Below are 20,999 nucleotides of genomic sequence, written 5' to 3'. Positions count from 1 at the left end.
TTTTTTATTTTTCCGTGTACTTCTCTGGGTCTGACCTCCCTCGGTGCTGACCCCTCTGGCACCCTCTGTAGCCAGTATACCGGTAATGACCGCGACAGCCCCGGATTCGGGAAAGCGGCCCCGCTGGCCCTTCCGTGGTTCCAGCCAACCCTCGAACCCCCGCTGGGTGGTGGCCAGCTCACGTGGTGCGTGTCGGGGTGAGGAGGCGTGGCGGACCTCAGGGTCCCACTTCCTTAAGTCAGCGGGGGGTGGGGGGGAACAGCACAGGGGTGCAAAGTACACTGTTTTTTTAAGATTTATTTATTTTAGGGCGCATGGGTGGCTCGGTCGGTTGGGCATCTGCCTTCGGCTCAGGTCATGATCCCAGCATCCTGGGATCGAGTCCCGCATCGGGCTCCCTGCTCTGTGGGGAGCCTGCTTCTCCCTCTCCTCCCCATTTGTGCTCTCTCTCACTATCTCTTTCTCTCTCTCTCTCAAATAAATAAAATCTAAAAAAAAAATTTTTTTTAAATAAAAAAAGATTTATTTATTTGAGAGAGAGAGAGATGGGGGCGTAGGGGCAGAGGGAGAGAGAGAGAATCTCAAGCAGGCTCTGCACTGAGCAGAGTCTCCTGCTGTGGGGCTCGATCCCATGACCCTGACATCAGACCTGAGTTGAAACCAAGAGCCCCTCCCTTAACTGTGCCACCCCAGGCACCCCCAAAACACATTGATTAAAGCGAGGGTGGAAGGCGTTTGGGTGGTAGGAGGACCACAGAAAATCGTGGGATCAGAAACCATTAATGTTTTGGAGGAAGGGACAGGGCATTGAGGAAGTTGGAGTTGGTCAGAGAAATTGATCGTGGAAGACAGCTGCGTTCCTGGTGGAAAGACTGGACTCTACAGAAACGGATAGGTAAAGCAGGGAGCCTGAAGACAGGCGCTAGAACAGAAGCCCTGAGGGCATTGTGACCTCCCAGATCCTTCCAGAATGGGATGTCTAGTGGTGGAACTGGATTTGCAAGGGGCTTTCGATATTAGTCCTTTAAGTTTACAAATCAAGTATGATCCTTTAATGACATTTAACATTTCAAATTAAATATAAGAAAAATCAGAAGTATAGTATTCTACATGCTTTTTCAAATTCCATCAGCCTCTCAGAGATTCTAATATGCCTTCCCTTTCTTTCCTTCTTGAGTGTCATTGATCTAATGCAACTTTCTACTATGACACAATCTCTAGTCTACAGTATCGACACAATGGAGTCAGCATCACAGAAGATGCACTGCTTAGTCAGTTGCTTGCTGTACAGCTCCAGTTAGAACCTTTTTCTTGTGTTGAACAAAAATATACCCCCTGGTGATGTTTGTTGTTCCTGTTGAGATCCCTGGGACAGTAGATGGCACATTACTTCCTCCTCTTCATTAATAGCTCTTCTAATATTCTAGGATCACTCTGAGTTTGGGGTTTTTTCCTGAGTTGCCATTTCCCCACAAGTCGTACCAATTAGACTGCTGCATTTCTGCAGCAGAGGTGAGCAAACTGCAGCAGTGGTGCATTTGTGTCTTAAGTTTTAGCTGACTCAGGCAGTTTGCTCCAGTGAGAGTACCTTAGGAGCACTCATTTAAGAGTCCACTTCTCGGGGCGCCTATGTGGCTCAGTCAGTTGAGCATCCGACTCTTGGTTTCAGCTCTGGTCATGATCTTGGGGTTGTGGGCTCCAACTCTGCACGTTGAAGAGTCTGCTTGTCCCTCTCCCTCTGCTCCTCCCTCCGTGCTCTCTCTTCTCTCTCTTTAAATAAACAAAATCTTTTTTTTAAGATTTTATTTATTTATTTGAGAGAGAGAGACAGAGAGCACATGAGAGGGGGGAGGGTCAGAGGGAGAAGCAGACTCCCCGCCGAGCAGGGAGCCTGATGCGGGACTCGATCCTGGGACTCCAGGATCATGACCTGAGCCGAAGGCAGTCGCTCAACCAACTGAGCCACCCAGGCGCCCCTAAATAAATAAAATCTTAAAAAAAAAAAAAAAAAAAAAAACTTCAGTAGGCATCAATCCCTAACAAAAAGTAGTTAGAAACTAATTTTGCTTTTGAGCAAAATTTTCAACAGTTCTTCAGATGACATAGGTGGCAACAGTTAGTCAACTCATAAAGTTTGTCATTTTTATCTTATACTCTATTGCTTCAAAGAAAAAAATATATGAACAACTATTCCTAAGGGATTGAGGACTTCCTTCGTCTTTCCCATATGCCCACCATTGCACTAGGCATGGATAGTTACAAAAGAAAGAAAATATTACACCAGAATTGACACAGGCTCTAAACAAGGGTTTGTTTTCCCTGACTGCTTTATCTCCACCGGCACCATCATCTGAGGGTTTATAGGATGCCTTATCCATTAGACATACCTTAAATCAAGGAACCCACTTTATGGTCAAGGAGGTCTGACAATGAGCTTGTAACTGCAGAATTCACGGTGCTTACTCATCACCCAGAAGCAGCTATCCGATAGAACTGTGGAATGGCAGGGGCACCTGGGTGGCTTAATTGGTTAGGTCTACCTTTGGCTCATGTCATGATCCCAGGGTTCTGGGATCGAGCCCCATGTCGGGCTCCCTGCTCAGTGGGGAGCCTGCTTCTCTCCCTCCCTCTGCAGGTCCCCCTGCTGTGCTCTCCTGCTCTCTCTCTGTCAAATAAATAAATAAAATCTTAAAACAACAACAACAACAACTGTGGAATGGCATATTGAAGACTCAGCTCAATTACAACCTGCAAAGTTGGGGAGCTGTCCTCTAGTATACAGTATTTGCACTGATACTCATTGAACTGATAACATATATATGATATTTTGTCTCCAGTAGAAAGACTAAGTGGGTACAGGAACCAAGGGGTTGAAACAGGAGCAGCCCCTATTACTATCATACGCAGTAACTCACTTGTGGAATTTGTGCTTCTTATCTCCAAGCCCAGAGTCTTCTGGGTTGTGGTTCTGATTTGCAGGAAGAACATTTCTTCTAGGAGCTACATTAAATGTTCCAGTGAACTGGAAAGTGAGAATATCACCAGGCCACTTCAGGTTCCTTGTGCCGGTAGATCAACAGGCAAAGAACGGAGTTATTATAAAGGCCCCCCACAGTCTCTGCCACACACGCTACATAAATACAAAAACATACCGGCCATCTGCATTCAATAACCTACCTTCCTGAACCTTTTAGGCACTTTAGTGTAGGAATGAAGGGGGGTGGGTGGTAGGGATGAAAGGGAGAGGGCAGGGTTTAGACAAGAAAAACAACGCATAACAATGTAATGGCTCTTGGAGATGACTTGGAACAGTGGAAGGAAATTTGAGGAAGTATGTAGAGGAAGAAGTTCTGGGACTACAAGGTCTTCAAGGAGGACCATAGTTTAGTGAGTCAGCCAGTGATTAAGAAGGAAAGATCTACTCAAGTGGTTTATTGAGTCAATGGGGAAGTAGAAAGAAAACAGCGACAACCACAGCAAGGTCAAACCTCACAGGGGATGGGATATTATTTAGGGCTTGGAGGGTTACTCAGACTATCACCTGGTCATTGGTTGCCTCTGTAGCATGTGGCTCTAACTCTGGTGGGCTTTCCATTGTGCTCAGACTTGTCTTGGAATTTCGAGTGTGTGTGTGTCAGTCTTTCAAGGTCTTGGTTATGGTTTTATAAAAGGTGAGGTTTCTTGATCTTCTCCTCAAGTAATGGTAAAAGCCGTAACTACCGTGCTAACATTTTGACAGCAAAATTGGACTTACTGTAGTAATTACATTATTATGAGGCCGAAAACTCCCTGGTAACTTTCGCCAAGCTCAGAATCTCACCACTATCTAGTACTAAAGAAGTTTATTGCCCATAGAAGAAATTTTTGAAAATACTGCCCATTCAAATGGCAGTACGTAATCAGGGTCCCTAGAGCAGCCGCCACTTGGGTTTTGTGAAACCATTCATTCTTGCCTTTGATATTCCTCAGTCTGCATTTTTGTTACGGTTCCTCTTACACAGACACACCATCACTAGTATTGTTTGATAAGAACTAGAATTCTTATGATGACTGCCATGAATAAACGTGTAAGTATTTGAGCGGGATGGTATCAAAGGAAACTTAAGCCTCCTTTTCCGAGGCGGGAAAAGCTGAGCTGAGGTGAGAGATCCCCAAAGCCAGACTGGCGACTGGAGAACAAGGCTGCAGTCCTCCCGCGTTCCTAGAGAGAACCTCGAAGGGCAGCCCGGCCCCGAAAGGCTGGTGTTGACGCACTTCCGGCTTCTGTGAGCCGGACAGACGTGCGCGCGCACTGAGGGTAGTGGCGAGCGAAGGGCTGCGTGCTGCTTTTCGGCCGTCCCAGTCACCTCCCTTTTCTGTCCCAGCACCCCCAGACTTCTCCAGGGTTCACGGTGAGACGTGGGTCCGGCTAGGGAGGATGGGCGGGAAAGAGGTGGATGTGGAGAGCCGAGTTCCGCGACTTCCCTCGCCACGACAGCCCCCGACGGGAGGAGGAGGGTCCACGTTCCCGTCCTGCATCCCAGCCTCGGCCGGAGGACGCGCGGTCTCCCGGCGGAGAACAGCCCCGGATCCAAGCGGAGAGGGAACGGCGTTTTGTTTTCCGGCTAGGATGAGGTGCCTCTGGGACCGGGAAGAGGCAGTCCACTGCGTGCCCCGCCTAGGCTCTCTTGTCCTCGGTTTTCACCCCGGGGGTAGCGGACAAAAGGACCCTGGGCTAATGTCTGTGTTACCCAGTTGTCCGCGTTTGCTTTCCTTCTGGTGAGGGCTTTTTTACCTGAGTTCTTAGGGACCCAAAAATGTAAAATGAGGAAGACCCACCAAGCTCCACGGGCTTTTTTTTTTTTTTTAAGGGGACAAGTTTGCTAAGCCTCATGAATGTTTGCAGATCATGTGCTCACCCCCCAAGCCCATCACCAATAATGGTGGTGATTAGTGTTCGAAAACTAGGGAATAAAGTGATTTTGGACGCAGTAGGAAAAGATTACATACACTTCACTCTTTTCCTTGCAGTTTCTGAACTTTCTGACTTTTAAATGTCTGATTTCAGACATCAGGTGGATTTTTCAGTTGTGCAAGGTAATTGTGCTTGACCTCAAGCGGTGAGTGGTGAAGGGGATTTGTGAGGATGCAGTGGAAAGTGTGTTGGGCTAATAGGAGGCCATTTCCAGTGCGCTCTCTGCCACTGATTAGCAGGATGATCTTGGATGGAACATCACCGGGTCTCAATTTTGTCCTAAGTAAAATTAACTAGATTATCTCAAAGGGTCCTTCCAACTTGGAAATTCATTGATAAGTGAATTTAACTGAAAAATCCACCTGGGCCAAACCTAATGTCCCATCTCCATTTCCTGCAGTGCCACCAGAAAGATACTTCTGTTATTGAGAGAAAGTGGCAAAGGACCAAACAAACACGAAAACACAACACAGATCAGTGCTGAAAAGATTGTATGCAATTAATCAATCAGTTGCAGAGAATTCATTGAAAGCATACCAATGAAACTTATTTGCTGGAGAAGTAGGTTGGTTACACAGTGCAATGGGAGATAAGTAACTTACCCATGGACACATAATTTATTTCTGTACTTTAAATCTGTGCTATTATAATATTCCTCCCATCCTTATTCAGATGTTTTACAAATAACTTTACAGTTTAATTTATAAATGGCATGCCCTTCCAAATGTTGAAATACCAGACTTATAACAAATTTGATCTTTCTAAAAATGGGCAGCAAATACTGACCTTGTATTCAAACCAGTGTTTTTTAAATGTCTATGAGTTGCAAGGAACTACATAAAAATGACTTACAGGGAACGATAAGAGCAAAAGCACAATGGAACAGTCTAGTTGAGATAAGGCATGAAACTATTACAAATGAAATTTCAGGGTAAAAGCCATAAAAATATTACATGTATCAAACTAGGAATGGAAACAGTGAGTCTAAAGTTGAAAGAGGACTGGGTTCTGGGATCATTCAAGTAATGTAAAGAAAAACCCTGTCTTTCTGCTGCCCTTGCCCAGAATATTAGCACCACCACTCCTTGCAGGCCTACAGGTCAGGGAGGAGTGACTGTGCCCCTGACCTCAGCCCTGTATCTTTTGAGTTTCACTTCCTCCGTGTCCCTTCATTTTGATTCATACTCCCACTATGAGGGAACATCGAGGAACATGTGATCGATTCCCCCTTCCCCACCTTTAAAACTTTGACCCAGATGTCAAAGACTGAGATGCCTTTTCCTTCATCTTAAAAGACCACAGACAGATGGGATTTTCAGAAGATCTATCACTAAACATGGAGAGAAATGAGCAAAGAAAATTTAATAGTTGTAAGGTGAAGTTCAGCAATACAAATGGTGACAGAATATAAGTGCTGTGAGATGGGGACTGAAGCAGGGGGGCTATCAGGAAAGGTTAAGTGGGTTTCAGTATTTTTAAAATACAAATACAGGTTTTATTTTTTTTCCCTGTGCCCCAGTGGGTCATCCTGTACACCCTACTCAGATGGTCATTTTAAGAATGACTAGATCACTCTTTTATAGTGACTAGATTAACAGTGTGGCAGCACAGCTAGGACCTTGGACTTAAGACTTGGGTTTGAGTAGTGGATCTACTACACTGTAGTGTTAGACACATTATTTAATCTTTCTGAGCTTTTTATTTTTTTTTAAAGATTTTTTATTCATTCGAGACACAGAGATACAGAGAGAGAGAGAGCATGAGCAGGGGGAGCAGCAGAGCGGGGGAGAAGCAGGTTCCCGGCTGAGCAGGGAGCCCGATGAGGGGCTCGATCCCAGGACCCCAGGATCATGCCTGAGCCGAAGGCAGATGCTTAACCATCTGAGCCATCCAGGTGCCTCTCTGAGCTTTTTAAAATCGGAGTAATCATGTACTGCATAAGGTTTCCAAGGGTATTAAATGAGCTATATACAAAAACATAATGTAATCAACTGAATCTGTCTGCACATAGATACCAAGACATTGGATTTAGTGAATTCTCTTCATGACTACTCACATGAGGTGTTAGCACTGCACTACAATGTTACTTTTTCATACTCCTATTAAATTTTTCTACTCTGCAGGATAGCAAAAACTGGTCTCCTAAAACATCTAGGACAAAAAGGACAGTCCTGCAGACAGACCCTGTTTGGATCAAGTGAGCCAGTTCTTTGAACCTGAACACTGCTGAGTCAAGGCATACCGCAGATTGGTCTCCCCAGGCCACCCAGGAGATGGAAGGCGTAGTGATCGTGAAAGTGGAGGAGGAAGATGAAGATGAGGAAGACCATTTCCAAAGGGAAAGAAACAGCACAGAATTATGCCCACCATTTCTTAGTCGGTCTACAACCATGAATGAGAGGGCCTTGTTATCATCATACTTGGTTGCGTATCGAGTAGCAAAAGAAAAAATGGCTCACACAGCTGCTGAAAAAATTATTCTTCCAGCGTGTATGGATATGGTACGGACAGTTTTTGATGATAAATCAGCTGATAAATTAAAAACCATACCCCTTAGTGACAATACGATATCTCGTCGAATCTGTACGATCGCAAAACATTTAGAGGCGATGCTTATTGCGCGGCTACAGTCTGGGATAGATTTTGCAATCCAACTTGACGAGAGCACCGATATTGCAAGTTGTCCAACTCTCCTGGTTTACATCAGGTATGTGTGGCAAGATGATTTTATAGAGGATCTGTTGTGTTGTTTAAGTTTAAATTCACACCTAACTGGATTAGCTTTATTTACTGAATTAGAAAAGTGCATTGTTGGTCAATATAAATTAAACTGGAAAAATTGTAAAGGAATTTCAAGTGATGGAGCAGCAAATATGACTGGAAAACATAGCAGGGTTATTGAAAAACTGTTAGAAGTAACATGTAATAGGGCTCTTTGGAATCACTGTTTTATTCATCGAGAAGCTTTGGTGTCCAAGGAAATTCCACCAAGTCTAATGGATGTATTGAAAAATGCAGTGAAAATTGTTAATTTTATTAAAGGAAGCTCACTGAACAGTCGACTTCTTGAAATATTTTGTTCAGAGATTGGAGTTAACCATACCCACTTACTGTTTCATACAGAAGTTCGTTGGTTGTCTCAAGGAAAGCTACTGAGCAGAGTATATGAACTCAGGAATGAGATTTACATTTTTCTCATTGAAAAGCAATCTCATTTGGCAAATGTTTTTGAAGATGACATTTGGGTAACAAAACTGGCATATTTAAGTGATGTTTTTGGCATTCTTAATGAGTTAAATTTGAAAGTACAGGGGAAAAACGATGTATTTCAGTATCTTGAACATATTCTAGGATTCCAAAGGACATTATTGTTGTGGCAAGCAAGACTTAAAAGTAATCGCCCTAGCTACTATATGTTCCCAACTTTGTTGCAACACATTGAAGAGAACATTATAAATGAAGACTGCTTAAAAGAAATAAAATTAGAGATACTGATGCATCTCACTTCTTTGTCTCAAACCTTTCATCATTACTTTCCAGAAGAGAAATTTGAATCATTAAAGGAAAATATTTGGATAAAAGATCCATTTGTTTTTCAAACCCCAGAATCAATCCTTGAGTTAAACTTGGAGCCTGAAGAAGAGAATGAATTACTGCAGCTCAGTTCATCATTCACACTAAAGAATTATTACAAGACGTTAAGTTTATCAGCATTTTGGATTAAGATTAAAGATGAATTTCCATTGCTAAGTAGAAAGAGTATATTGTTGTTACTACCATTCACAACTACCTATTTGTGTGAACTAGGATTTTCAATCTTGACACGATTAAAAACAAAGAAAAGAAATAGGCTCAACAGTGCACCTGACATGCGTGTAGCCTTATCCTCCTGTGTTCCTGACTGGAATGAACTTATGAACAGGCAAGCACACCCCTCACATTAAATCCAATCTCCATGAAATTTTGGTTTTGTACTTTTTAAGGGCTTTTTTTTTTTAGTAGATTGTATTTAAATATTAATAAAATTATATTTTGAATTTACTGTGTTTCATTTTCCTATGTAGTATCATTTCAGGAAACTTGTTCCACTTACACGAATTGGATGTATGTGTATCCAGAATAATGATGTGAAAATATATTTCTGCATATTACTGTCAGTTTTGAAAAATAGTATTTTTTTTTTTTTAAGATTTTATTTATTTGACAGAGACACAGCGAGAGAAGGAACACAAGCAGGGGGAGTGGGAGAGGGAGAAGCAGGCTTCCCTCGGAGCAGGAAGCCCAATGCAGGGCTCGATCCCAGGACCCTGGGACCATGACCTGAGCCGAAGGCAGACGCTTAACAACTGAGCCACACAGGCACCCCAGAAAAATAGTACTCTTAATACGTAGTCTTATACTCAGATCTGTCCCCATCTTCACCGCTGCTGCCTTGCTTCTCCCTTTCAGGCAGAGCCCCATTCAGGTTCAATTTCTCACCATCTATGTACTTATGTGTTCTTCCTTTTTTCTTCTCATTCCAGGAAGTGAATCTTGATGCTAATCATGGTTTAACACCATCCTCACACTGGGTTTATTTAAGCATGGGCACGTGTTATAATTCTTGCTAATGAGATGCATATGTAGGACACTCTGTCAGGATATTTTTGTGAAGGGGTCCCTTGCTCTCAAAGGGACACGAGAGAAGGCAGTGATAGGGGCATAGTTTTTGAATCTCCCCAAGTCCCTCCCTAAAAACAGCAACCAGGATAGCCAAACGGAAACTCATGGATATCATCTACAGCAAAATCAGGTACTACCAACAGTTAAAAACTAACATGGTCTCAAGCCATTGTGTAAAAGGAAGCAGAAGAAACAAGCATCTGATAGATTTGAAAGCTGCAAAATAATCAAAAGGTACTCATGCAAGATTTCAGTGAGCTATATTGAGACCAGCAGTTTAAACCAGGAACAGCTTGCCCACTTCAGTAGAGTTTTAGGGATTGGTGATAAACTCTGGGAGCAGGATAGACCCTGTGAAATAGAATCCAAATTGACTGGGCGCCTGGGTGGCTCAGTCGTTAAGCGTCTGCCTTTGGCTCAGGTCATGATCTCAGGGTCCTGGAATCGAGCCCCACATTGGGCTCCCTGCTCCGCGGGAAGCCTGCTTCTCCCTCTCCCACTCCCCTGCTTGTGTTCCCTCTCTCGCTGTGGGTCTCTGTCAAATAAGTAAAATCTTAAAAAAAAAAAAAAAAAAAAAAAGAATCCAAATTGGCTAAGACAGGGACAGGAGAGACCAAGTCTTATCTCTGTGTCCTTGAGGATTGATTGCTTTGTTTGGTTTCCTCTGCCCACAATCAAGATCTTTTTGTCTCCTGATTACTGACAGGTGACCTTTGGCCAAATTCCAAGATACAGGTTTGCCCGAGCACCATCCCCATGGGCTGTGGCAGTTTACGATGGGTCTTTTCTACTAAAATCCTGCCCCTTCTGGATCAAATACCTGCTTCCTTTGTGTTTTCTCATGATGACATAACTAGTACACATAACTCACCAGCACCATTCAACCAGGGACAATTTGGAATTGCATTGACCCCTTTGGGAGAACACATATGCACATCCTAGTCACCCATCTTTATCTGGGAAGATACTGGAATGAGGAGTGAAGCTCACACAATTTGCTGCCAGAAAGAATTAGAAAGCTGTGAAGACATCAGATACAGGCCTTTTCTCTCACTGTAGTGTGGAGCACTGTCTAGGTTAGGACTGAGGAGACCTGAGGCTCCAGGCTCCATTTCAGAGATAAGTTATGGTCAAGTCCTATCTCTGTGCCTCCATCTCTTCATCTGTAAAATGAACTGCTTGCTTTCCCTGCAGAGCTTTTGAAGACCATATTAAATATTATAGAACTTAAAGCACTATATAAACACGGTGTAAATACTCACAGAGGGGTGCCTGGGTGGCTCAGTCATGAAGCGTCTGCTTTCAGCTCAGGTCATGACCCCAGGGTCCTGAGATCGAGCCCCGCATTGGGCTCCCTGCTCAGCGGAGAGCCTGCTTCTCCCTCTCCCACTCCCCCAGCTTGTGTTCCCTCTCTCGCTGTGTCTCTCTGTCAAATAAATCAAATCTTTAAAAAAAAAAAAATACAGAAATACGTAAGAAAAAAGATATGCCACATGCTGCTGAGAAAGAATTCAGGCTTCAGAACTGGACAGACGAATTCTGTCTCCGATCCTTACTACCTATCTGACCATGGAAAATTTACTAATTTTCTGAAGCTCAGATTGCCCAACTCTAAAATTGGGACACACATGGGACGCCTGGGTGGCTCAGTCGTTGAGCCTCTGCCTTCAGCTCAGGTCATGATCCCAGGGTCTTGGGGTCGAGTCCCACGTCGGGCTCCCTGTTCAGTGGGGAGCCTGCTTCTCTCTCCCTCTCCCACTCCCCCTGCTGTGTTCCCTCTCTAGCTATCTCTCTCTGTCCAATAAATAAATAAATAAAATCTTAAAAAAAAATAAAATTGGGACACACTACTAAGTAGTTATTATAACTATATTGTATTATAAATCTACATGTATTGGAAATACACTGGAAGCCAGTGTGTTGTAAATACACTCCTAAGGAGGACTGAATTGTGTCTCCCAAAATTCATACGTTGAAGCCCTAACCCCCAATGTGACTGCATTTGGAGACAAGGGGGTAAAGTTAGATGAGGTCATAGGGTTGGCCTCATCTATAGGACTGATGTCCTCATAAGAGGAGGAAGAGCTACCAGGAGTGCACACACACAGAGGAAAGGCCATATGAGGGCACAGCAAGGCAGCGGTCAGCAAGCCAAGCAGAGGGCTCAGTAGAAACCAACTCCGCTGTCATCCGGATCTCTGATTTCCAGCCTCCAGAACTGCACGAAAATAAACTTCTGTTGCTTAAGCCACCCCGTCTGCAGCATTTTGTTACAGCATTAGGAGCACATTGATATACCAGGTAAAGTACTCAACACAGAAATAAACACATCATCAAATGCACAACAAATGTAACTCTTCTTTTCTCTTAGAAACAAGATTATAACCCCAAAGGTTTAAGGCTGCTTATCTAGACTGACTGATGGCTTTGTGCTGACACAGTCCTGTTTTCTCCTGGTTGCACTCACAACCAGTGATATATACTGTACTTGTAATATTTCTGGCCAAGGATAAAACAAACCAGTTGCTATAGTGCACCAAACTCATGATCTATTATGCTCAGAGGTACCAAGAGACAGATGTAAAGAGGTAAAACTGTCCCTGACATCAAGTCCAAAACACGTTAGTTTCTCCATTTTGGTCTTCATCCTTGAATATCCCTAATTTTTTTATCTGCTGCATTTTCTCTATCTCCGTAGGTACTTCCTTACTTTCCTACCCTTACTTTTTCTCCCTGTGTCATTCTGATTTCAAATAGTGTCTCTTAGTTCTACTACATGGGATCTGACAGGTTCAAATCTGTGGTCACTCTGATTTGTGTAATCTCCTTTTTCTGGACCTTCTCTGGGTTATGTCCTTTCTCCTTAGGTCCAAGACACCAGAACTGCACTTACTGGTGAAGTCATTCTACGATTCTGTACAAGGCAGAAAAACGCTACTGTCGTACGTTTTGCCTCCCATGCCTCTCCTAATGGGTCCGTCATTAGGTTTAAGCCAAAGCACAAAGCAGGGCTGGACAGGGGCCGAGGGCACCGAGAGCGAGGCGCTTCCCTCCACTTCCGGCTGGGGCCGGACGCCGCGGTGCTGACGGTGCATCTCGTGACGCCTCCGCCACCCGCACACCGGAACTGAGAGCCGCGGGGTCGACCCGGAAGAGGGAAGACGAGCAGAACACCAGACCTTCAGGACAAATACAAGCCCCAGAGAGCCCACCGGAAGCGCCTCAAATCCCGCCCCCGCCCCCCCCCCCCACCTCATTGGTGTTCTCCAGGAATCCGGGAGGTTTCGCCGTCTCGGTGGCTCCTTGAGCCTCCTTAGTCTGGGAGAAAGACCGAGTTAGAAGCATTTCCTCCCCAATGAGAAAGAAGTAAGGGAACTATGGGGAAAGGTGCAGGTCACAAGTTCCTTCTGCAGGGAAAGTAAATGCACCACAGTTCCCCCTACCCCCCACTGAGACAGACCTAGTGAATCAGCCTTTTGTACCCCCCATTTCAACCAGCCACTGGCTGCGGGGTGTGGAGGACAGCTCCCACCCCAGCTGTGAGGCAGCTCCCATCATCTGAGGACAACTTTCCAGAGTCTCTGGAGAGGGGGGAGAGTTATGAGCACTCAACAGCCAAAACTCAGAGTAGCTGGGGGATGGGCATGCCAGCTTGATAAAGGGGATCTGGGCAGGGCACCAATGTACAACACATACAGTCAACAAGTATTTATTGTTTATTGTAAGCCCAGCAATCAGTAGTAGTTCCCAGAAGCACTCTTTCCCTGTCTCTAGAAAAGACGCTCAAATTAACCCTCTCATCCATGTCATCTTTCCCTCCGACCTTCCCACAAGACAGCGCTAACCAGAACACGAACCTTTCTGCTCCTGGTTACGGTTTACTTTCAAATCCAACTGCAATCCAAACTGACACTTACTCTATACACCATTATCCTATGGAGGAGGTCTATCTCCAGGGCCACTGGGAATTGCTACACATTCTCCTTGGACCAAGATTCTTAATTCAACTTGGTCTAAGTCCTTCCAGGAACACAGCTGCCCTCATTCTTGTGGGTGACGGACTGAAAACCAGCCCACAGTCTGGCCTATTTTCTCTTCACTATTCCCAAGGTCCCTCTCTCTTCTCCTTAAGATGTGACTGACCAACAGTTTCTCTCCTGGATTTACACACTTAACCCCTCTTGGTACTAGCCAACTTTGATGCTAACAGAATCAAAACAAAACAAGGTAGAGAATGCTTCATGGAGAAATTAGAGACTGTATAATGCAATGGGAACACATACCATCCAGTCTCTGAACCCCAATTTTGACAGGATATAAATACCTTAAGTCGATTTCTTTTCAAAGGCTTTAATACTCAAGATGGGAACAATAGCTGGAGCATTCTAGTGGCTGGGATCAACGCTTCTAGAAAAGGTTCGTTGCTGAGGTACCAAAACAGATATCATGCTGAAGAGTTCTCTCTTCCTTTCACTGTGCTCTTCCCTGAATAAGCTGTCCAACAAGGCAGAAACTACAAATAAAGCTTATTTCTACTGCATTAGTGAGGCTTTTCTCAGTGTCAACGTTCTGAAATTTAACCAAAAAATGAGTGCCACCTGAAGGCTCTTCTTCATCCACCATATCCACAGGTGCTCTCTTGTCTAGATTCTTAAGCATGAAGATGCTAACAAAAGCACTTCTCGATGGGGAAAGCAAACATATCTATTCACTGTGGATTCTCCAGTGTTCCTAAGTTCTAACTGAAGGATTTCAACATATCTGTAGGTTTGATGGTTACGTTGGAGAGAATGCTGAAAGTTGTTATTACATTCATTACAGGAAGAGGGTTTCTCTTAGGAAGGCTTCTCTAAAATTGAGTAACAGCTGTTCTACAACAGAAACATCTATACACTTAAGGTATTTATGGGATCTGTCCTCTCGTGACTTCTCAGATGTTTGAAGAGGCTACAACTCCAACTGAAACTCATTCCACATTCTTTACACTGAAAGGGTTTCTCACCAGTATGGATTCGCTGATGCTGATTAAGATGTGACTTCAGAGTGAAGCCTCTGCCACACTCATTACATTGATGGGACTTCATGTTGGAGTAGGTTTTTTGGTGTTGTTTTACGTGGGAACACTGGCCAACACTTTCTCTACATATATCACATTTATTGGTTTTCTCTGCAGTGTGAGTTCTGTAATGCTGAATAAGGTCTGAACTATAACTAAAGGCTTTGCCACAGATATCACACTTATAAGGCTGCTCTTGTAACTCCATCTTCTTATCTTCAATCACTGTCAGGTTCCAACCGTAAGCTTCCTCGCAAATGCCATTTTTTTCATTTCTCTGACCCATATGGAGCACCTGATGTTCAATGAGGCTAACATACTGAAAAAAGATCTCTCCACACTCATGACACTGATGGGATTTCTCTCTAGAGTGGAGTCTCAGATGCCCCGCAAGGTGGGACCGCCTCCCAAAGCCTTTCCCGCACTCATTACACTTAAAGGGTCTCTCCCCACTGTGCACACTCTGATGCTGAACAAGATGGGACCGCACTCTAAATGCTTTCCCACACAAGTGACAGGTATAGGGTTTCTCACCAGTGTGGACTCGCTGGTGCTGAGTCAGATGCACCCGCTGATTGTAGCTTTTCCCACATTCGTCACACCGAAAGGGCTTCTCCCCTGTGTGGATTCGCTGATGTTGAATCAGATGTGCACTCTGAATAAAGCTTTTTCCACATTCATTACATTTATGTGGTCTCTCTCCTGTGGCTGATTTTTTGTGCACATACGTGACTTCGTTAAAATTTATCCTCTTTGAAGAGGGCTGTCCTAATATCTCTTTCATGGGAACTCCCTGCTTTCTATCCAACTTGCCTGGGTGCTCATGGCCTTCTCCAAAATCTTGACCTTGAGAAACATTTCTTTGGATTCTTCCTGAGAGTTCCACATCGGCTTCTGAAAATTCTGAAATTTTCTTCTTAACATTCAATTTTGTATTCTTACTTCTTTTGTCACTGCCTGAAATAAAGAGGAAATGCAAATGTCACCAGTTTTTTGTGGTGTTTTTTTTTTAAGATTTTATTTATTTGAGAGAGAGCATGAGCAAGCAGGGGGAGGGTCAGGCAGAGGGAGAAGCAGGCTCCCCACTGAGCAGGGAACCTGACAAGGGCTCGATCCCAGGACCCTGGGATCATGACCTAAGCCGAAGGCAGACGCTAAATCAATGAGCCACCCAGGCGCCCGTCACCAGTTCTTTTACAGTAGAAATATGAACTGTCAGGAGAAAGAGGATAATCAGGTGAAACCACGATGTGAAGGCAGTAACAAAGGGACGGGGGAGGATGCCTGGATGTGCCTGACGCCAGTGGGAGTCAAAAGAATTTGTCTCATGAAAAGAATGAGATGAAGAGGCTCGCTAAGCAGGATGGTGAGAGTGACTGAGGTGAGGCAATTGCTAGGGAGGAGCACCACGATTCTAACATCCAGGAAGGAGAGAGAGGATTCTGAAATGCAAACAGGACTGAGGCAGACAGACTGAGTCAGAACAAAAACACAGCTGGATGGAGAGAGCAGATAAGAACTGAAGAATGGGAAGCAAAGGACTATGAGGGGGATAGAGCTGGAAGAATACCTGATTAGGATCCAGGACAAAAGAGCAATGAGCCAATAAAAACTATCGTCAAGAGGGTGGGTAATGATAGGGTGCCTCGGTGGCTCAGTTGGTTAAGCGACTGCCTTCGGCTCGGGTCATGATCCTGGAGTCCCGGGATCGAGTCCCGCATCAGGCTCCCTGCTCAGCGGGGAGTCTGCTTCTCCCTCTCCCGCTCCCCCCTCTTGTGCTCTCTCACTCTCTCTCTCTCAAATAAATAAATAAAATCTTTAAAAAAAAAAAAAAAGAGGGTGGGTGATAGGTGAATCTCTGCTCTCTTCACTCTTAGCTGTCACCTGAGCTTGTTTCCCCACCAGGGCATCGAACCTGTGAATGCTCACCACCCTTCCTATCTGCTCCTCGGCCCAGACCATCAGCACCACAAGGGCACAAACTGTGTGATTCTGTTTACTACTCTACCCCAAGCACCTAGCACCACAGGCTCACGATAATGAGGGCTGGATGAGCGCACAAAAGATCCCTCTCTTGATCCAAAAAAAAAAAAAAAAAACGGCAGGGGGGAGTAGGTGAGTGTTAACCAGGAAACTAGTCATAAGAACAACTGTCGAGGAGATAGGAAAGAATAAAGACTACTTTAAAGTAATTGCTTCCCAGGTCCGGAGTGCTATTGGATGCGTTTCCCCAAGGAGGTGGCCACCAAGCAGAAGGGACAAAACTGGCAGAGGAGAAAGCTCTGCTCCACCCAGACTCTAAAGGCCTTGAGAACTTCATAATCTTCTATTCCATGATAGAGAAGGTGGTGGTCACTGTTAATGCGAATGACAAGTAGCTGGGCTTGGGGACGTCAAAGGCAGAATTTAAAAATAAATACTTTAAAGCCAGTCTTAAGAGTTATGTGGAAAATATTAATAAGAGCCTTTAAGTTCACAGCATGTTTTTTTTTTTTAAGATTTTATTTATTTATTTGACAGAGAGAGACACAGCGAGAAAGGGAATACAAGCAGGGGGAGTGGGAGAGGGAGAAGCAGGCTTCCCAAGGAGCAGGGAGCCCGATGCGGGGCTCGATCCCAGGACCTGGAATCATGACCTGAGCCGAAGGCAGACGCTTAATGACTGAGCCACCCAGGCGCCCCACAGCATGATTGACTGTGATCTCTTCCATATATAAATTTAATGTCACTTGAACAGCTATGAAAAAATAAGTAAACGAACAGGGAAAATTGTTCAACCTTACTGATAACCAAACTAATGAAAATGAATACAGAAAAGACGTCTCTTCTGCTTACCCCATTTGTGGAAAAAAAAATGTCCGGGGTGCCTGGGTGGCTCAGTCGTTAAGCGTCTGCCTTCGGCTCAGGTCACAATCCCAGGGTCCTGGGATCCAGCCCTGCATTGGGCTCCCTGCTCAGCGGGAAGCCTGCTTCTCCCTCTCCCACTCCCCCTGCTTGTGTTCCCTCTCGCTGTGTCTCTCTCTGTCAAATAAATAAATAAAATCTTAAAAAAAAAAAAAAGTCTGATCACCCTGGGAGAAATATAGTAAAACTAATATGTGGTGACTGGAAAAGCAATTTGGCAGTATGTATCAAGACCCATAAAAATGTTTTTGGCCTTTCATCCACTAATCCCACTTCTGGGCATCTATTATAAGGAAATAATCCTATTTTTTTTAAGGCATAGTTGTTGTTTTTTTTTAAGGCACAGCTATCAGAACAAAAGAGAAAAAATTAGAAGTTCAACTGAGCAACAATTAAGTGTTGATGTCTCCACACAACGGCAGGTTGTCAGAAATAACAAACAGGAGAGCCAAGCCACACTGGACAAAGTGTGTCTAATATTTAACTGTACCCTCTGAATACACCTACATAAAAATAAGCTTATAAAAAAAAAGATAGAAGGAATATGCTAAATAATAACAGTTCTATTAGGATGGTGGGATTGTGGGTCATTTTTTTTCCTCCTGCTTTCTTTCCTCCAAACTTCCTGCTCTAGTATTATTTTATCATTTTAAAGTAAAATGTGAGTTAACAAAATTGAGAAAAGGGGAAAGAGGGAGGGAAGCATGAGAGAGCGAGCCAAAATCCTCATTTACTACAACAGAAAGGCAAGAGATAATGTTTAAAATCAGTTAAGTCGGGCAACAGACATATTATTGACAAACAGGGAATTAACAGGGATGCCTGGGTGGCTCAGTTGGTTAAGCGTCTGCCTTTGGCTCAGGTCATGATCCTGGAGTCCTGGGATCAAGTCCCACATCGGGCTCCCTGCTCAGCGGGGAACCTGCTTCTCCCTCTCCGCACCCCTTGCCCGTGCTCTCTCTCTCAAATAAATAAAATCTTTAAAAAAAAAGGGGGGGGGATTTATCAGAAGAAACATGTAAGAGAGCTGAAAGCAGGTGCCTCTGCCAAGAGGGAAGCTGTGGGGAGGGTGGAGAGGGCATAGGTTTGCCTACTCACTGGACCAATTAAAGCATAAAACAACAAAATGGACTGTGATTTCTGCCCCTTAGCTACTGCTCCCAGTCAGCACAACCCATCTGTCCTACCGCTTTAAGCTCATAAAACCATTTTCGCCTCCATCTATTCTCTGAACACAAACTCCCAATACCTACATCTTTGGGATTTCTCTCTGAAGTGGCGTTTCAGGTGCTCGATCAGATGGGAGTGCCGACCGAAGTTTTTCCCGCACTCGGTACACCCGTACGGCCTCTCTCCGCTGTGCACGCTGTGATGTTGGACGAGGTGTGAGCTCACGCGGAAGGTTTTTCCGCACACCTGACACTTGTAGGGTTTCTCACCAGTGTGAACTCGCTGGTGCTGAGTCAGATGGACCCGCTGATTGTAGCTTTTCCCACATTCACCACACTTAAACGGTTTCTCTCCAGTGTGGATTCGCCGATGTTGAATGAAGTTTGAGGCTTGAAGGAAAAATTTACCACAATCGTTACATTTGTGACCTCTCTCGCCACTTGGGTTGTGCTTACGGTTAACATCCGCGATGGTACCAAGATCTTTTTTCTGGGAAGGGTTCTGCCTTGATCTCCCCACTGCGGGGTTTACCTGCCACCTCTCTACCATGCCATGAAGGTCACTAACTTCTCCAAACCCTTGACTCTGGGGAACATTTCTTTCAGGGCTTCCTGAAGTCATCCAGTGGGGTTCAGCGTCATTGGAAATCTGCTTTACGGCGAGTTCCACATTGTCATGCTCTGATTCGTAATCTGAAATAAGAGAAGGAAAACGGATTAGCTATTCCCCATACTGGAAGAAACAAAACGACTGAGGACATGGGTAATTATGACGCCGACGTGTGCTAGCACCGCAGGACTTGGCAAAGGCGGCTTTATGCTACTGGGAGGGGACAAAGAATCCTCCAGCAGAAACAGGCCGCGGACAGAAGAGCTGGCAAGAATGTGTCCAACGGATGAAACTGGGAGAGCAGTCCTTCTATTTAGTGAAGGTGATGTCCTCTTGGTGGGGTACTTAACAGTACCTGTTTGTGCACACCTGTGCAATATCAAATTCTTCACAAAATGTGATACTGGGGGGCGCCTGGGTGGCTCAGTTGGTTAAGCGACTGCCTTCGGCTCAGGTCGTGATCCTGGAGTCCCAGGATCGAGTCCTGCATCGGGCTCCCTGCTCAGCAGGGAGTCTGCTTCTCCCTCTGACCCTCACCCCTCTCATGCTCTCTCTCTCATTCTCTCTCAAATAAATAAATAAAATCTTTAAAAAAAAAAAAATGTGATATTGGGTTGTGCAGCTAACCCAGTTTTCACCTTCTTCTTCCTGTTCATTCATACCCTGGAGAAGGAAGATGATCTTTCCAGCTTTTTTAATCCCCTAAGAATCTCAGTTTGGTATGAATAAGTCTAAAGGAAAAAAAGTATTCTTTCTATACCCAGAGAAGAATCTAGTACTGACAAGAGCTAGCTTAACGGGGCGCCTGGGTGGCTCAGTTGGTTAAGCGACTGCCTTCGGCTCAGGTCATGATCCCAGGGTCCTGGGATCGAGTCCCGCATCGGGCTCCCTGCTCGGCAGGGAGTCTGCTTCTCCCTCTGACCCTCCTCCCTCTCATGCTCTCTGTCTCTCATTCTCTCTCTCTCAAATAAATAAATAAAATCTTTAAAAAAAAAAAATTAAAAAAAAAAAAGAGCTAGCTTAACACCCAAGAGTCACTGATGAATACAGACGCCGGACAAACTGCAATCATCTCCCTATGTAACTGGATCAACAACCTATATTTCACTTGAAGCATGGACATTCAATATGCTTTGCAGAGACAAATCTTCGGTAATTAAAAAACAGGGAATATTATTTTTTATATGCTAGAGAGAGAGACACCAGGGTCTATTGAGAACTTTCTAATAAGATTTTTTGGGGGGGGGCACCTGGGTGGCTCAGTCGTTAAGCATCTGCCTTCGGCTCAGGTCATGATCCCAGGGTCCTGGGATCGAACCCCGCGTCGGGCTCCCTGCTCCGCGGGAAGCCTGCTTCTCCCTCTCCCACACCCCTGCTTGTGTTCCTTCTCTTGCTTTGTCTCTCTCTGTCAAATAAATAAAATCTTAAAAAAAAAAAAAAAGGGCGCCTGGGTGGCTCAGTTGGTTAAGCGACTGCCTTCGGCTCAGGTCATGATCCTGGAGTCCCGGGATCGAGTTCCGCAGTGGGCTCCCTGCTCAGCAGGGAGTCTGCTTCTCCCTCTGACCCTCCCCTCTCTCATGCTCTATCTCATTCTCTATCTCAAATAAATAAATAAAATCTTTAAAAAAAAAAAAAAAAAAAAAA

General features: G+C 44.6%; 2 protein-coding genes across 6 annotated transcripts in view; one reads left to right on the top strand and one right to left on the bottom strand.

Moving 5' to 3' along the window:
- The first annotated feature begins 117 nt into the window (after nt 1-117).
- Nucleotides 118-8,995, top strand: FAM200A (family with sequence similarity 200 member A). 3 transcript variants are annotated; one of them, XM_034988441.1, is made up of 3 exons: nt 3,942-4,391; nt 7,078-7,661; nt 8,495-8,552. In XM_034988441.1, exons 2-3 carry the CDS (start codon nt 7,228-7,230, stop codon nt 8,505-8,507), a joined length of 447 nt encoding a protein of 148 aa, XP_034844332.1. In that variant the 5' UTR covers nt 3,942-4,391; nt 7,078-7,227; the 3' UTR covers nt 8,508-8,552. The 3 variants fall into 3 exon arrangements, with proteins under 3 accessions (XP_034844331.1, XP_034844330.1, XP_034844332.1); XM_034988440.1 differs by lacking the exon at nt 3,942-4,391 and adding an exon at nt 118-185 and having other exon boundaries at nt 7,078-8,995; XM_034988439.1 differs by having other exon boundaries at nt 3,939-4,391; nt 7,078-8,995.
- Nucleotides 8,996-12,767: 3,772 nt separating this feature from the next.
- The window catches only part of ZKSCAN5 (zinc finger with KRAB and SCAN domains 5), a 23,193-nt gene continuing 14,961 nt past the window's right edge, over nt 12,768-20,999 (bottom strand). For all 3 annotated transcript variants that reach the window (XM_034988429.1, XM_034988430.1, XM_034988427.1), the window contains 2 exons: nt 18,830-19,438; nt 12,768-15,629 (listed from right to left, as the gene is read on the bottom strand). In XM_034988429.1, the coding sequence (XP_034844320.1) occupies nt 14,503-15,629; nt 18,830-19,438 (1,736 nt within the window). In that variant the 3' untranslated portion in view covers nt 12,768-14,502. The remainder of the gene's footprint in view (nt 15,630-18,829; nt 19,439-20,999) is intronic.

Source organism: Mirounga leonina, unplaced genomic scaffold (assembly GCF_011800145.1).
Source record: "Mirounga leonina isolate KUSES-001 unplaced genomic scaffold, KU_Mleo_1.0 Mir_454, whole genome shotgun sequence".
Classification (NCBI taxonomy): domain Eukaryota; kingdom Metazoa; phylum Chordata; class Mammalia; order Carnivora; family Phocidae; genus Mirounga; species Mirounga leonina.
The sequence above is the reverse complement of the archived record's forward strand: the minus strand, read 5'-3'. Positions and strand labels throughout refer to the sequence as shown.